The sequence below is a fragment of the Mustela nivalis genome, assembly GCF_964662115.1.
Source record: "Mustela nivalis genome assembly, chromosome: 2".
Taxonomy (NCBI): domain Eukaryota; kingdom Metazoa; phylum Chordata; class Mammalia; order Carnivora; family Mustelidae; genus Mustela; species Mustela nivalis.
In genome coordinates, this window is record NC_139021.1 from 171,270,200 (window position 1) to 171,287,028 (window position 16,829).

The 16,829-nt window shown below is 47.7% G+C and overlaps 1 protein-coding gene across 4 annotated transcripts in view; it reads left to right on the forward strand.

Annotated features, from left to right (window-relative positions):
* Positions 1–16,829, forward strand: part of VWA2 (von Willebrand factor A domain containing 2) — a 46,272-nt gene that overhangs the window by 8,563 nt on the left and 20,880 nt on the right. For 3 of the 4 annotated variants that reach the window (XM_082721494.1, XM_082721493.1, XM_082721492.1), the window contains exons 3-5: positions 2,305–2,379; positions 4,090–4,223; positions 10,531–10,640. In XM_082721494.1, coding sequence (XP_082577620.1) covers positions 2,305–2,379; positions 4,090–4,223; positions 10,531–10,640 — 319 coding nt within the window. The remainder of the gene's footprint in view (positions 1–2,304; positions 2,380–4,089; positions 4,224–10,530; positions 10,641–16,829) is intronic. The other variant, XM_082721495.1, reaches the window with a different exon arrangement.

A 16,829-nucleotide genomic window follows, 5' to 3' on the forward strand; every position in this document is an offset into this window, starting at 1 on the left:
AGAGCTGGGACAAATGTCTCTCTCCTGACTTCTGGGCTGGCCTCATCACTCAGGGGTCCTCTCGGGAAGAGAAGGTGCAGGAATCATCAGACTAGGCCTCTGCTCTCATCGGTAGAGTCCAACACAGCTCCCTATTTCAGAGGGAAGCCCTGCAAAATTCTGAGTAACGTCCTAGGGGAGCCATAGGGACATCACCCATGGCACCAGGAGGGGTCATCTGAAGCCTGGCACAGACCATAACTGCTGAGCACGTGGTAGAGAAGGACACATTGGCTGAGTGACATCTTTAGTGAGTGGTCTCTGGTCACCAAGCTCCTCTGCCTTCCTCTCAGGGAGAGGCTGCTGGCCTGTCTCCAGCTGGGGAATTTGCTGGTAAGACTTATAAAAAGGTCCAGCACTTTCCTGTTCTTTGTAGGGCCTTGGAGATTCCTTGGCTGTTGGGCCCTTTGCAATACTTCATGGACTTATTCGGGAAACCTTAGTGCATGTCCGTGGTGCACAGAGAGCTGGACTAGGCTTTGCAGAGGATGGATGGAAGCATTCCTGCCCTCGGGAGCTCCCAGGGCGGCTGGGCTGATGGGAGCAGCTCGGCCTGATAGGGAGGGGGCAGCCGGGCTGAGTGAGCCTGCCAGAAGCCGAGAGCCTCTGTGTTCTGGAAGACCAGTGTGCTGAATTATTGGGTGAATTTTCAGGTTTTGAAGCATTGCCCAGCCTCTGTCTTAACATGTGCCATTTTTTATGCAAGTGAAAGGGTGGTGTTTTTTTTTTTTTCTCCCCTGTAAACCCAGTCTACAATCTTTATTTGTAGTTTGTCTTGTTTCTGCCTCTGGTGGCAAAACCGCAGTGGCAGATTGTCCCAGACCCCACGAACGATATTTGATGGCTCTTGTCTGTGGGGTAACAGCTGGTTCAGCATTTTGGCCAAGAACCATCTTATGTGAGTGAGATTGGGAACAGGGCAGATCAGGTGAGCAGAAACCGACTGCTCAAAGGCTAGGTGGGGAGAACTGGGAAATACTTTTGTTTGCACTGGGGAGTAGGGAGTGGCTAATCACTTTCGTGGCAGTCACAGAGCCCCTTGGGCCCAACATACTGGCCTGGTGGGAATCACCAGACCCTACTCCCCATTCCCATGTTCCCAGCAGTGCCCCCGTGCCCAACGTTCTTCATCTGCCCCCCCTGCCTGGCCTGCCCCCCTGCTCCCCTGCTCTGCCCACCTCATTTTATTTCCTCTGTGCTCACCCACCACACGTGGACATTGATAAAGCCTGGGGACTTCTGCCACTAGACATCAACTGTGTGCACGTGGCATCTCGAAATAGCCCTCCAAGTGGCACCTCGTGGCCTTCAGGACATCCACCAGGATTGGCTCACGTTTAGCAGTCCTGGGGCTTCCTTGACATATTACCCCTGCTCTCAGAGTTATTTTGTAAATCAAACAACATTACCATTTTCCTGGACATCCTGTAAGAGAAGGAAAGATGTATTCACGGACTTCCTCCCCCAAAACTTCTTGGCCCTTGTTCGTAGTAATAGCGCTGAACAAATTTACCAGTGTTGACTCATAGCCCCGTCTTGCCGGGATTTGTTATCCCCACGGTTCCTCCATCACAAGTCAACCCGAAAGGAGAGTCCCCAATGGGCCTTTTCCCCTCTCCCTGTTCTTCCTTCGAGTTCCTTCCCAGGTCTGATACTGTGGGGGCAGAGGCTGTCAGCAGCTTTAGGACTCTTCATTCGTGTGGCCAAATTGTTTCCTAAAAGGGTTGTACCAGTGTTCACCGCCATCACGGGGAAGGTTTCTCCCAATTTGATCTTTCCCCATTTGCATTTAAGTGTAGAAGCTGGTCGATTCATTTCACAGTTAAAAGGGTATCTCATGGTTTGGGTCAAAAACATTTTGTCACCTGTTCAAACATTTTCCCTGTGCTTGTCTATGAATTGGATGTTTATATCCAAGGTTAATTTTTATGGCAAGGTGCTGTACCCTGAGGGGATGGGCATCCAATTATCATGCCTAACCAGGGGCAGAACTCATCAGAATCACACCTCGCCTTCTATATATATTTTTTTAATTTTTTGCTTCAAAATACCCAAATTTAAATACCAGGTTACCTGACAGAAGTAAAGTAATTGGAGGGGTTTCTTTATGCTGTCCATCTGGTGACTTTTGAGATGCAACATCCTTAAATTCCTTCACATTCCAGTTTTCCCTTCTACTACCCGTTGGTTCTGGTCACATAATGTGGACTAAGACTCCTCCCCTTTCTGCTTTCCATTGACTGCTTCTGGTGTCTTCTCTCCTAGTACCCCTGTCTCATGCGCTTCAGGAAGTCCATGTAAGCAGGGAGACCATTGGGAAGATTTCAGCCGCCAGCAAAAGTAAGCCCATGTGTTCTTCAACCTTCTAGACCCCCATGCTGGCCTCTGCATGACTCCAGAATGCTCCTGCCCCACTCCCATCTTCCTCTGACATTGTGGCCAGAGTCATTTTCTCCAAACAGGCCTGATCCGGGTCTCTACCCTGGGTGAAAACCTTGGGTAAATTCTTGTTGCTGAATTTCTTGGTCTTGCTTGGGAGTCCTCGGCTATGTGACCACCATCTCCCCAACCAGCCTCCTCCCACCATGTTCCTGCCTCTTCCTCCCTTTTCAACATCTCCTCCACCTGCTCAAGCCACACCAGCCTGTTCCCAGAGACGTTGCGTGTCCCTTGCCTCCCTCTCTGCTGAAATCCCCTTTAGTCAGTGCCTTCTGGGTGGTGCCTTTTCTCTGGTGCTTCTCTGATGTCCGCTCTCCTCCATCCTGACGGGGAGGTGGTAGGGCATGGATTCTGGAGCTAGACAGCCTGAGTTTGCTTCCTAGCTCCACTGCTTACTTGTACTTTGGCCTTAGGGAAGTTACTGAATCGCCCTGTGCTCTTCTTTCCTCCTCCTCTCCGCTGGCAATAAAAACCATACATTTATTTAGGAGTGGGGTGGGGATCTAGGGATCTAGGGAGCTTATAGCTAAAGGGTATAGAGTTTCTTTCCTTTTTTTTTTTTTTTAATAAATAAATAAATATTTATTTATTTATTTGACAGAGAGAGATCACAAGTAGGCAGAGAGGCAGGCAGAGAGAGAGAGGGAAGCAGACTCCCCACAGAGCAAAGAACCCGATCTCAGGCTCGATCCCAGGAACCTGAAATCATGACCTGAGCCAAAGGCAGAGGCTCAACCCACTGAGCCACCCAGGTGCCCCTAGAGTTTCTTTTTGAGGTGATGGAAAATGTTCTAAATTTGACTGTGGTGAGGATGGAATGTATCTGTGAATATACTAAAAGTCACCGAATCATATATTTTATTTTATTTTTGAGAGCGAGAATGCACGATGGGGAGGGGCAGAGAGAGAGGGAGAGAGAGCTCCCCAAGCAGGGTCGACGCTCAGCACAGAGCCCACCTAGCGCAGGGCTCAGCCTCACAGCCCTGAGATCATGACTGGAGCTGAAATCAAAATATGCTTAACCAGTTGAGCCACCCAGGTGCCCCCTGAAGTATATATTTTAAATGGATGAATTCCTTGGTATGTGAATTGTATCTCAATAAACCTGTCTTAGGGTGCTTATAAGAAAGTGCTGGGGGCAGTGCATGGCAAAGAGGGAAGACCCAGTCAGTGCTGCCCTCACTTGAACTCTGGGATAATGCAGCTTCAGGTACCAGGGTTTCTGGCTGGATCCTGGACTAGATTGTGGCCCCCAAGGGCTGGGACCAAGGCTCTTTAGTATCCCTCACTGGTCCAGTAGCCCCTCCTCTCCTGGCGCTCCGTTCCCGTTGCTGAGTTAGACTCCTCCAATAGTACACAGACTTCTGCGCAAGGCCTGTTTGTCAACTTTGTGCCCGCTGTGGGGGCGGGGGAGTGTACTTGCTGCTGCAGAGGAGAGCTGCCTCTGGCAGGGACCTTCTCCTGTGTTATTTTCGTGCATGGGCTAAGAAGAGCAGCAGCCTGATGTACCCTGAAGTTGTCTCTGCCTCCACTCTGCTTCAGGAGGGCACCCCTCTGGGGATTGGAGGGCAGGGAGGCCAGTTGTCAGCCACTGTGTTCCACTCTCCCTAGTGATGCAGTGCTCGGCGGCAGTGGACCTCCTGTTTCTGATCGACGGATCACACAGTGTCGGGAAGGGGAGCTTTGAGAGGTCTAAGAACTTTGCCATCACAGTCTGTGACGCTCTGGACATCAACCCTGAGAGGGTGAGTGCAAGCCTTATCATCCTTGCATTCGGGCATCTTGGGTTGCAAGTGACAGAAATCCAGTTCTAAGCAGAAGAGGACATTCACGGGCGCCTGGGTGGCCCAGTGGGTTACGCATCCGACTCTTGATATGCACTTGGGTTGTGGTCTTCTGTGGTGTCGGGGTTAGGGAGCGAGCCCGCCTCGGGGGCGGGGGAGTCTCCCTCTCCCTCTGCCCCTTCCCCGGCTCATGTGTGCGCAAGCTATCTCTCTCTCTTTCCCAAATACATACATACATACATACATACGTATGTTTTTAAAGCAAATAGAAGAAGAAGAGGAGGACATTTTGCTGGCTTGTGGAACAGGAACACCAAGAGGGTGGTCCTGGTTCTAGGCATGGTAGGGTCTGAAGCCTCATTCAGTCTCTTTTTCTCCTCAGTTTTGCGTTCCTTGTTTGGCTTCCTTCCCACGCAGCCTCTCCTTACACGGCACATTTGCCCTGTACTGCCTTTCAAGCAACTGATCCCAGTGAAAGGAAAATGGATTTCTTTCCCTGCGCCCGCAGCGGACGGTCTCTGAGAGGGCTGCTATTGGCCAAGACACAAGTCTCATGACAGTCCCTTGCCCAGTCCTAGTAGTCAGCGGGGAAAGATGCTCTGGCCACGTGAGTCACGGGCTGACGCACCTTCTTGATTCCCCACTGGGAAGAGGAGCTTGTGGAGGAGCGGGAAAGGGAAAGCATACTGAGGCAGACAAAAACTCTCCCTCTGAAAGGCAGAGCCCCTGTATGAAGTGGGGCTCCAACCCCACACGTTCACTTGAGAGGAGCTACTCCTGCCGGAGTGAATCCAGCCAGTTTGTTCATCTCGTGCTCTCCCTGGCTCTGGGGAGCTGCTCTCAAGCAGCAACAGACTGTGCTAACTGTGGCTCCTACTGCTGAAAGGGGCATCTTGGGACAACCCAATAGAAAAATGAACAATGAACACAGTTCCCAGAAATTGAAACAGAAGTAGCCCTTAGACACAGGAAAAGATGCCCAACCTCACTCACTCTAACAGTACAACTTCCACCAAAATACCATTTTCACTTTCTGGATTACCAAAATCCCAGTTTGGTGACCTGCCCCGTTTGCAGATCTATAGAAGCGGGTTCGTGCCGGCGATGGGAGTATAACCTGGTGTGACCTCTAGGGAGGGAGTCTGGCAGCGTCCATTGGAATTACAAAGGCGTGGACCCTGTGGCTCAAGAATTCCACCCCATGGAATGTGTTCTACAGATACTCCCACAGATGCAAAGTGTTGGACAGTTATTCCTTGCAGAGTTGTTTGTTTATGATCATAAAACATTTCAGGTCATGCAAACGCCCACTCACAGGTGACAGGTGAATTCATTAGGGTACATTCATAAGGGAAACATCTGGCAGCGGTAGAAAGTGAATGGGGAAGTTCTCTTAGATGGAGGGGCACCAACCCAGATGAGACTAAAAAGTAAGAGGCAAATGGCATATGTAATGTGTGACTTTTTATGAAAAAGGGAGGAAAAACTCTGTGTTGGTTCTTGGAGAGATCTGTGAAGAGGCTGAGAACAGTGGTTTGCTGTTGAGCAGAGGGGGTGCAGATCCAGTGGGGGGACTCAACCGTTTTACTTTTTTTTAAATACTTGATGGATTTTGAGCCGTGTGAACCTACTCCAAAGTCAAAATTTAAGAAGGGTGTTTTGATCTGAAAAGCCATTCTTAACTTGAATTAGAGACTACTTGCAAACAGGTTGCAGAAGGAAGTGGTTTTCCAAGATGACATTCCATGGTTAATCCCAGAAAAACCTCTAGGACTGAAGAGCAAAAGTGGCTTTTAATGAAAGCCGGATTTTCTCCAGAATGGCAGGTAGTTTGGGGAGAGTGAGCCCATCACCCTGGTCTGCCCGCCATTTGGCATGGCCGTCTGAAGACACCAGAGCAGATTCTATCCTATCTGGGCTTGGGCAGCCTGGAAGTTCCAACCGTGAAGCCATCGCAGGTCCTCAGAGGACCAGGGCCACAGACTGCTGAACCCCCATCTTCTTCTGCACAGTGTCCTGCTTTCCAAAGGAGGCGATTCCCCCCATGAGGTTTCAGTAGTTATTTGTGGAGGAAGAGCCATAAAAACCAAATGCTTGATGTCAGCAGTGATGTAGTGTGTGTCCTGAAATGGGAGGCCTGGAGGCCCCAGAGGATGGTAGGTTGGGAGAGAAGAGCTGTGTGGAGTATAGGTGAACATTTTACTGATGAAGAAACAGTCTCAGAGAGGCTAAGTAACTGCCTGGGGTCACACAGTAATCAGAGGAAACAGCTAAGTGTGGAAGAACTGAGGATCTTGACCCTGAGCTCAGGACTTGCTCTGTTAGGTCCTTTGTCCCTCCCAGTGGGTAGCCCCTGGGTCAAGATGAGGTGACACCAAGAAGTCATACCCTATTGCATGGCAAATGGATAGCTGGTATAGTGTCACTGTGCGTGTGTGTGTGTGTGTGTGTGATGTGTAAGGGGTGGGCACTGATGGAATTCAGCATCCTCCAACAGGGTAAGAAAACCACCACAAAAGACTTCATGGCTGGTGTGCACCGGTGCAGCTGTGTCAACCACAGTTCTCCAGAACTTGGGGAATTAAAGCTTGGTGCTGCCAGACCACATTTAAAATGTGGCATTATTTCCGGAGGCTGATTTTTAGGCTAGAAATGGGCAAACCACTCAGTACCCATCACAAGGAGCCAGAACAGTGAGAGCCCTGGAAACTTCCATAGATGAAGGAAGCCGATGATGACGTTCAGGCGAAAGAGGGTGCAGAGTGGCTCTATTTCATTCAGACAGAATCTGGGCATTCAGAGAGTTCTCTTGGGGCTGGACCTGAGAAAAACTTTCTCCAGCAAGATTCGTTGAGCAAAGGGTTTGGGGGCGGGCGGCTCTGTTTGAGTGAGCTAGTGAGCCGCTGGACCTTAAGCTTGAGCCATTCTGACTTGCTGGAATGCTAGCAAAGGGTGTTTGCAGGAGAGCCTTTAAAGATGGTTTGATCTGATTTGTGCTCGAGGCTTTCTGTATTTGCTGCTGCATTTCTGTGCCTCTTTATACCTCCATGTACAAGGGATCTGCGCCTTTTTTTCCTTTCTAAAATTTAGTTTTCAAGGTGCTGTAAGGTAAGGCTTGTTATGGATGTTGTGTTGTGGAGATGGATGAAAGGTGTTTGAAGTCTTCCTCCCAGTGATTAAAAGCTGAGAAGTTTGCTTCCTGGCTCCAGTACAGTGACTGCAGCAGAGTGATTACAGAGCGCGAGAAATCCGGGCAGGCTTGCCCTTGAGCATACAGTCTACTGAAGATAAAAGGAAACTGCTTTGCTCCCAAACCACCAATTACATTAAATGTCTTAACCACTGACTCAAGTTATTTCTGTCTTGTTTTGTTTTGAAGTTGTATCCTTCCTGTTTAATTCAAGTAAATACACCCAGCTGCTGGTCTCCAGGGAGTTTTTTTTTAACTCAATAATCCATTCACATGGTTCAATTAAAACGCAGTCAATGCCTAGTTTCCCTCCTGCTCATATATTTTCCATCTGCCCAGTTTTCCTACCTACTTGCTTTTTTTTAAAAGAAGATGGATTGATTGATTTGAGAGAGAACATGCGTGCAGGCATGGTTGGGAGGGGCAGAGGAGAGAGAGTCTCAAGCCGACTCCATGCTGAGTGTGCTGCCCCACGCTGGGCCCGATCCCACAACCCTGAGATCACGACCAGAGCTGAAACCAAGAGTCAGACATGTAATCGACTGTGCCCCCCAGGCGCCTGTCCCTATCAGCTTTCTTGAGCATCCTTCCAGAACCACTTCTCCAAACACAAGCAGTATAGAGTGTACCATGCTATATTCACTGTTCTATCCTTTGCCTTTTTCTCTTCACGGTATCTTGGAAGTCTTTCCATATCTAAGTATATAAGTAACATAGGCATTAATGTAGATCTATATTATTTTTTACAGCTTATTAACATTCTGTCATAAGGATTTCCTGAGGTTTAATTAACCAATCCCCTACTGATGGACATTTGATATTACAAATACATGGTGAGCCTGTAAATCCATTATTTCACACATAAGCATATCTGCAGGATGAACTCCAAGTAGCCCTATGTAATTGTAACTTTGTAACTTCTTTTAAAAGCTTATTTATTTGAGAGAGAGGGAATGAGTGAGAGAGAGCCCAAGTGGGGTAAGGGGCAGAGAGAGAAGCCGACTTCCCACTGAACAGGGAGCCTGTTGCTGGACTGTGTCCCAGGACCCTGGGATCATGACCTGAGCCAAAGTCATGATGACCTGACCTGAGCTTATCTGACTGAGCCACCCAGACTTCCCTGCAGTTGTAACTTCCAATAAATATTGACAAATTGCCCTCCATGGACGCAGTAACATTTATGTTCTTACCAGCAATGTTTGAGAACTTGCTAGTTTCCTTTGCAAACATTGTATTTAGCTTTTTGCAACATCTCCATGTGGTACAGTTAAGCATCTTCTCTCATACTAAAGAGACATTCGTGTTTCCTGTGCAATCCCTGTTCATATACTTTGCCCATTTCTTCTAATGTGTTGTTGGTCTTTAACATATCAAATCCTAGGCACTTTTTACATATTGGGAGAACTAACCCTGTGCCTCTGACTTCAGTTGCAAACTAATTTTCCATTTGTCTTCATTTTTTATTGCATGATGGCATGTTTTGCCCTGCAGAACTTTTCCTTATGCAGTCAGATTTATCAGCCTTTTCCTTTATGGCTTCTGGATTTCAAGGCATAGGAAGGTCTTTTTCCACTTCGAAGTTATGAAGAAATTCTCTCTAGTTTCCTTCCAGAACTTTCACAGTTACATTTTTTTCACATGTAGATCCTGACTCCGTTCGTGATTGAGGTTCTGTTTTGTAGGTGGCTGTTCATTTGTCCCAGTTTCGCTGGACCGTCTCTTCCCCACTAATTGGAGATGGCGCTTGAACCCAAGCTAATTTCCAGGGAGATTTCCAAAGGATTTTGTTCCTCAGAATCTCCTGAGCTTCTCTGCTGCTGTTTTCCAGCATCTACCTCCCCCACACACCCACCCACGACAAATTTCTTCCTCCCGTAGATGCTTATGAGTGCCTCCCTAGAACTCCCTGTTGAACCAAGATCCTTTGGGCTGTGCTCGCCGGGAGCAGGTGCAGCTGGCCTGCTGGGGCGGAGTGCTTTGATGGTCCCCAAAGCACCAGGCCTGCTCCGGGATTGGCAGTGCAGGAATTCAGGTAGTAGGTAAAAGGCAGCCTGGTTGCTTAAATATGAATCAGACGGCCTGTTTGCAATCTTGGCCAGAACTGGGGACAGGTGATAGAGTAGTAGCTGAGAATGCAGTTTCTTGAGGGGCTTTAGAGAGCCAGTGACTGGGTTCAGGGCGTGGGCCCTCGAGAGGAGGCCTAAACGCGTATAGCCTTTTTTGCTCAAGACTGACTGGCGTCCTCAGAGCCCAGAAAGTGACTTTATTCAGTTTCCCTTCTCTGGTTTTGGAAGGCGTTGGCGTTTCTCCAGCGGCCTCCGGGGCGAGGCTGCAGAGTCAGTCTGTCTGGCATCACCCATGGCTCTGGTTCCTTCGCCTGCAGGGTCACTTCAGCTTCAGTGTTGCTTGTCCTCCAGGGTGACTCCGTTCTGAGAGCTGGCCTTTCCCCAGTGTGGCGACTGCCCCCTGCCCATCCCCCCACCCCAAGGATGCATGTGTGGTGGCTGTGGCACCCCGGGTGCATTCTGCTGCAAGCCCGTGCTGGCTGAGAGGGCAAGCCTGGTGGCTGAGGCTTAGCAAGGGCTGGAGGCACATTAGGAGGGTCCAACGGCCCAGTGTCCCCCTCTCACTAGCCCTGGGCCAGACCTGTGTCCTCACTGCAGTTCCGTTCCTCCAGCAGCCCCCTGAGTATTGATGGCACCTGGGTGGGTTCAATGAAATAACGCGTGAGATTGCTGAAAACAGTGCCTGCTCCTGGGAGGCCTTTGGACATGTGACCAGAGACCCTGCCCTAGAGATGCTGACAGCCCAGGCCAGAGAGCTGCCGGAACGTGGGCTGAGAAGTTTGAACTGGTGGTTGTCCTCACGGCACGCGGGCCGACTCCCTGTTTCCTTCCAGATGCTCCTCCTGGTCTTCGGAACCTTCTTTTAGGGACACTGGAGAAAGCCCTGGCACTGGTAGTTGTTGAGTGGGCGGGAGGCAGGGTCCTTCACCTTTCTGGTCCCTTCTTTTCCCTTAGGAATGTTTGTGACTTGACCTTGTTCTCAGACCCCTGGGCCCTCTGTCTCCTACGGCAGGTCCGAGTGGGGGCGATGCAGTTCAGTTCCGCTCCGCGTCTGGAATTCCCCTTGGATGCCCTTTCATCGCAACAGGAAGTGAAGGCCAAAATCAAGAGGATGGTCTTCAAGTATGTATGATGAGATGCCGCCGGGGTTAGGACGCAGCCAGCCGCCCTTAAAATCGCTCCCTCGAAGGGTGTGATTGGCCCGAGAGCGGGCTGTGGTTGGGCTTCCAGAACCAGCGATGCACAGTCCGTAATGAGAATTCCCCTCTCAGGACTGCTCCTCATTATTACGTAACAGCGTCCTGGGTGGGCGTTTAAAAGTGCAAGGTAAAAAAGGAAGTCTTTTTGCTTCTGTTGTGTGGAGTAGTCAGTTAACCTGGGACTCAGTAGCTGGTGAAGGTCGAGGTGGGTCAAGAGCGTGAGGTGGCGGGAAGAACACTGGCTCTTTCTCCCCATTCTTTCCCTGAGCACCGCTGTCAGCTGGGAAGATTGCTGAGAGAAGCCTCGTTTTTTGTCTTCTAGAAAGAGTTGGTGTCACTCTGTCATTAAGAATGCTTTAAAAATTTCTGAATAGCTATTTATGTTGCTTGTCCTCCAGTGTGACTCTGGTTTTGAGAGCTCCTACACACACACGCCCCATAAATTATGTATGTAGTGGGGTCGTAACATTATTCATGATACAAGTCAACTGATGTGTGTATATGCAAATATGCATATGTAAATACACATCTATCTGGTGTATGTTTTATATACATGTATATTATATACACACATCTAGCCCTATGTGTATGAAAGTGTGTTATATACTCGTGCTACACACACGCATTCACAAACCCACACCAAAGCATGCCTTTCCTTCCTCTCTGGATCCTCTGTGGTATCTGCTGCCCCTTGGGGCGTGTGCCCACTGGAGTGCCACTGACAGCTCTTTATAAAGGTCCCAGCCCTTTATAGCCCGCCACCAATGGCAATTGCAAAAGCCCTAGACTCCGTGGCCCTTTCCCCAGTCATGGGCCTCTGTACATCTGCCAGTGTCCCCAAGAAGCCTGCACCCTCACACTGGGCATGGCAGGAGCAATGGGGGCCCTATAGGCCCCAGGAACCCCCAGTGACTTCATCCCAGGTTATTTACCCCAGCCCAGGGGTGCCCTGAACGGAATGAGAGGCAAGTGAAATGCAAAGAAATAAAAGGGAAAAGAAAAGAGCACATTGAAATGTTTGTTAAAAACAACATTAGTGTGCCCTGGTCTTTCCTAGTTCCCTTGGAGCCTTCTATCCTTGAGGCCTCCAAAAATAGTTTCTTATAGAGAAGCAGTCCTGAGCACAGCCCCTGTTAAAGTGAGGTCTTTGGCCAGGGAGTGTGTCAAAATGCAGGTGCCTTGGTTTCCTCCCAGACCTACTGATTCCCTCTTTGGGCTTAGGATACTTGGATACTAGATACTTAGGATCTGTCCCTTTTAAAGATCTCTCCCACTACCCCCTGCCCTGTGATTATTATGCACATTAGCCTTTTAAAAACACCTTATTGACATTTAATTTAAATATCATAAAGTCCACACACTTAATATGGACAATTCAGTGATTTTGAGTGTATTTTCCAGAGTTACACAACCATTGCTATAATCTAATTTTAGACCATTTTCATCATCCCTACAAAAAAACCTTATAAACAGACATTTCTCCAGAGAAGATATGTAAATGATTATTAAGCACTTGAGAAGATGCTCAGTGTCCTTAGCCATTAAGGAAATGTGATCCAAAACTGTAATGAACCACCACCTCACACCCATTAGCGAAGCTAAGATAAATGGCAGACAGTAGCAAGTGTTGACAGGGACGTGGAGAAACTGGAACCCTCATGCACCGCTGGTAGGGTTGTAAAATGGTGCAGTCTGGCCAGTAAACACAGATTTACCATATGACCCAACGACTTTATTCCCAACAAACTGAAAATGTATGCCCCTAGAAAAACTTGCATACTCCTGTTCAGAGTATCATTGTTTAGAATTGCCAAAAAATGGAAACAACACAAATGTCTAGTGAATGAACAGATAAACCAAATGTGGTCTACCAAACAATGGAATATATTATTCAGCCGTAAAAAGGAAGGAGGCCGTGATTCATGCTCCAGCATGAGTAGGGTTGAGAATAGGGTTGAGAACCTTGAGAATAAGGTTCTCATTTATATGAAATGTCTGGAACAGAAGCAGAGACAGATGCAGATTAGTCACTACCAGAGGTGGCGAGGAGTGGGGATAAGGAGTGATTACTAATGGGTGTAGGGCTGCTTTGGGGGGCGATGAAATGTTTTGGACTTAGTGGAGATGTTTGCCCAACTCTGTGAATATACTAAAAAAAACAGGGAATTATATACTTTTAAAAGGGTGAATTTTATGGTATTTGAAGTATATCATGACTGATATAACATTTTTTAAAAATTTATTTATCTGACAGAAATCACAAGTAGGCAGAGACTCAGGCAGAGACAGAGAGAGGGGGAAGCAGGCTCCCCACCAGCAGAGAGCCCGATGTGGGGCTCGATCCCAGGACCCTGGAATCATGACTTGAGCTGAAGGCAGAGGCTTTAACCCACTGAGCCACCCAGGTGCCCCCTGATATGACATTTTATTACAAAAACATCTTTGTAGCCCTTCTATGCATGCTAACATTGGCAGAAGAAGAAGTAACCTGTTGCTTTAAGTTTAGAACTGAAAGTCAAAAATTGGGTGACTCTGATTCCATCATCTGGCCCTGCTCTCTTCTGAAATCTAAGCAAATTGCAGCAAATTGGTTCAAAAAGGTACTTAAGAGATCATCCAGGATCTATTCCAGCCTGTTCTTTTACGGGAGACTGCTGAGGCTGAGGAGGAGCAGTGACTTGGCGAGGACCACGGAGGTCTGTGGCGCGTCCAGCAGATGCCACCAGCTGTCCTTTTCCATCTCTTTCCACCCTCCTCTCCCACCCTCTGAAGAGTTGGTTGATGTCTTCTCATCTGTGTTGAAAGTCATAATGAAGGGTTTGAGAGTATTATTCACAGCATAGGAAGTCCAGAGACTCAGTAAGAAGGTGCCACGTGAGGACAGGAGGGATGGAGAAAGAAGCTTCTCCATGTGTCTGCACAAGGTCAGCTCTTCTTGCACGGCTGTGTGTCGTTAGTGCTCGTGTGTCCTAGGATGACTATAAGAGGTAGCAAACAAGGCAAGGAGGCAGTAACTAATTTTTTGGCCACAGTTGCAGGGTCGCTGAGGACACTAAACATGAAGATGTTGTTATTAATCAGTACAGAGGAATGTTGGCCGAGTGGGAGTGATGACCTCCCTGCGACTCTACCCTTTTTCTGCAGTGAAATTTTAAAGGCTGGATTGATTGGGACGGCTCTACCCAACCCTCCCCCACCCAAATACTTGCCTTTTTAGACCACAGCGATCCCCTGAAGTGTGTTTTGAGGTGGCTAAGGAACCGTCCTGATGATCCTTTATCGCTCCTTTGCAATAAGAAGTTTAAAAATACTGCAATCAAATCTTCCAGTTTTGCACCCTGTGATAACATAAAATCAGATAGAGCATGGCCAGCCAGATCCACTCCAAATGTCCAGAGCTCCTGGCCAGCTGGCTGTGTAACCTCCCTCAGTCATTTCCCTAATCTCCTAGGAACGCAGCTCTGATTTTCTGGGACTGCTTTTTTTTTTTTTTTTTTTTTTTTTTCTGGACCCCATCTGTAGCTTTATCAGTGTTTTACTGTATTTAGATAGCTCTACAAAAATAGCACCTCTTTACCTTAGCATGGAGCCTTTTGTAGCTGTCTCTGGCGTCTTTCAAGCCACATTAATGGTCAAGCACAGCTTTTAGAGGAGTCGCAATTACAAGGCATTTTGCTCTTTTTCAACTTACTATTTGGTGTGTCTTTTTTGGATATAGTTGCATTATTTTTCATGTTGATCCTTTTTAATGGTTATATAATAACCCAATGAATTAAACTATCATAGTATATTAAGTCATTCCTCTAAAAGGATACATATACATTGTTTCTGAGCAAAGTCGTTGTCTACTGATTAAAGAAAGAGAAAAAAAAATACCTGTAATCAAACCCCTCTACCTACAGAGAGTTTTCTAATGAATTATTTCTCAGAATCTGTTCCATGGATGACTTGCATCCATGTGATCACTGGGGCAGAGGAAGCCGATTTAAAACACAGATTCCCAGCCTGGTCACACACCCACCACCAGTCTGGAGTCTCTGATGATAGGATCTGAGAATCTCCATTATTCTGCCTCCCAAGGGATTTTTTTCCCTAGTTTTTTTGTTTGTTTATTTTGTCAAGGGATTTTTTTTTTTAAAGATTTTATTTATTTACAGGCAAAGAGGCAGGCAGAGAGAGGGCAGGGTTGGGGGTGGGGAAGTGAGCTCTGGGCTCCATCCCAGGACCCTGGCTGGGATCATGACCTGAGCCAAAGGCAGAGGCTTTAACCCACTGAGCCACCCAGGTGCCCCATCCCAAGGGATTTTTAAGCTCATTGGAATTTGAGACTCATTGGAATCTTTTAACTCAAAAGATAAACTTGGAATAGGATTGCTAGTTAATTTATCATGGTAACTACCACTAATGGAACACTCACTAGGTACTAGGAGGTACTGGGTGTAGCATTTAATCCTCAATACTATTACTGTCCCTACTTTAACAGGGAAGGAAACTGAGTTTCTGGTTAAGTAACTTAAGTAACTTTCTAGTTTACTTGGCTAATAAATTTCAGATCGAATATTTGATTCCCACCAGCTCTAGAGCCTGTGTTTTATTTTTAATTATTTTTATTAATGTATAATGTATTATTTGCCCCAGGGGTACAGGTCTGTGAATCATCAGGCTTCCACACTCACAGCACTCACCATAGCACATACCCTCCCTCATGTCCATAACCCAACCACCCTATCCCTACGCGCCCCCCACCCCCAGCAACCCTCAGTTTAAGAGTCTCTTATGGTTTGTCTCCCTCCTGATCCCATCTTGTTTCATTTTTTCCTTGCCTACCCCCAACCCCCCCCCCCTTCCCTGCCTCTCAAATTCCTCATATCAGGGATAATTGTCTTTCTCTGGTTGACTTCTTTCACTCAGCATAATACCCTCTAGTTCCATCCACGTCATTGCAAATGGCCAGATTGTATTTCTTTGATGGCTGCATAGTATTCCATTGTATGTATATACCACATCTTCTTTTTCCATTCATCTGTTGATGGACATCTAGGTTCTTTCCATAGTTTGGCTATTGTAGACATTGCTGCTATAAACATTCAGATGCATGTGCTCCTTGGGATCAATACATTTGTATCTTTAGAGTAAATACCCAGTAGGCGATTGCTGGGTAGTGGGGTAGCTCTATTTTCAACTTTTTGAGGAGCCCTCATGCTGTTTTCCAGAGTGGCTGCACCAACATGCATTCCCACCAGCAGTGTAGGAGGGTTCCCCTTTCTCCACATCCTCGCCAGCATCTGTCATTTCCTGACTTGTTAATTTTAGCCATTCTCAGTGGTGTGAGGTGGTATCTCACTGTGGTATTAATTTGTATTTCCCTAATGCCGAGTGATGTGGAACACTTTTCATGGGTCTGTTGTAGAGCCCATGTTCTTAACCCACATGAGTGGCAAAATGTTTAGAATCTGGAACCACACCCCACCCCTGTCAAGAAAGGTCCGTGCCCTTCAGTCACAACTTCCCGAGACAGTAGTCAGTCTGTGAGCCTTCGCTTCCGGTCTGGTTTAGTCTCACCGAGAGGAATTGGAAAAATTCTGGAGAGACTCTGGCCTTGAACCTCCGTTGTCTGGAGCCAGACCCTGAGCTCAGAACAGACTCTGAGTTAGAAATGCTGCACAGGAACGCAGAGGTGGGAGGACTTTTCCTCATTTCCCAGAGTTCAGATGTCTTTAGGAATCTCACCTGACCTGTGGAGAGTTCAGGGGTTGGGTGGAGGCAGGTTAGGGAGCAGAAGTGGAGGGGACAGGCTGCATGGCTATTCATATGCTGAGTGATACGAAGGGCAGACGCTCCCCCCAGGCCAGGGCAGTGGGAAGCCTGAGCTCCCACGTCTTTGACATTTGAGTTCTCTCTAACCACAGCTAGGAGGCTTGGGGGCACACTGCCAGGAGCGTGAAGGCCCAGGGAGCTCTGTGGCATGGGGGCACCTTGGCTTTTGGTAAACAGCATTGGGACCATTTAGGTAGAACAGCCTAGAGCAAGGGTCAGCAGACTTTTTCAGTGAAGAGCCATAGAGGAAATACTTCAGGCTTGGCCTGCCATCATTTATGTATTGCATAGACAA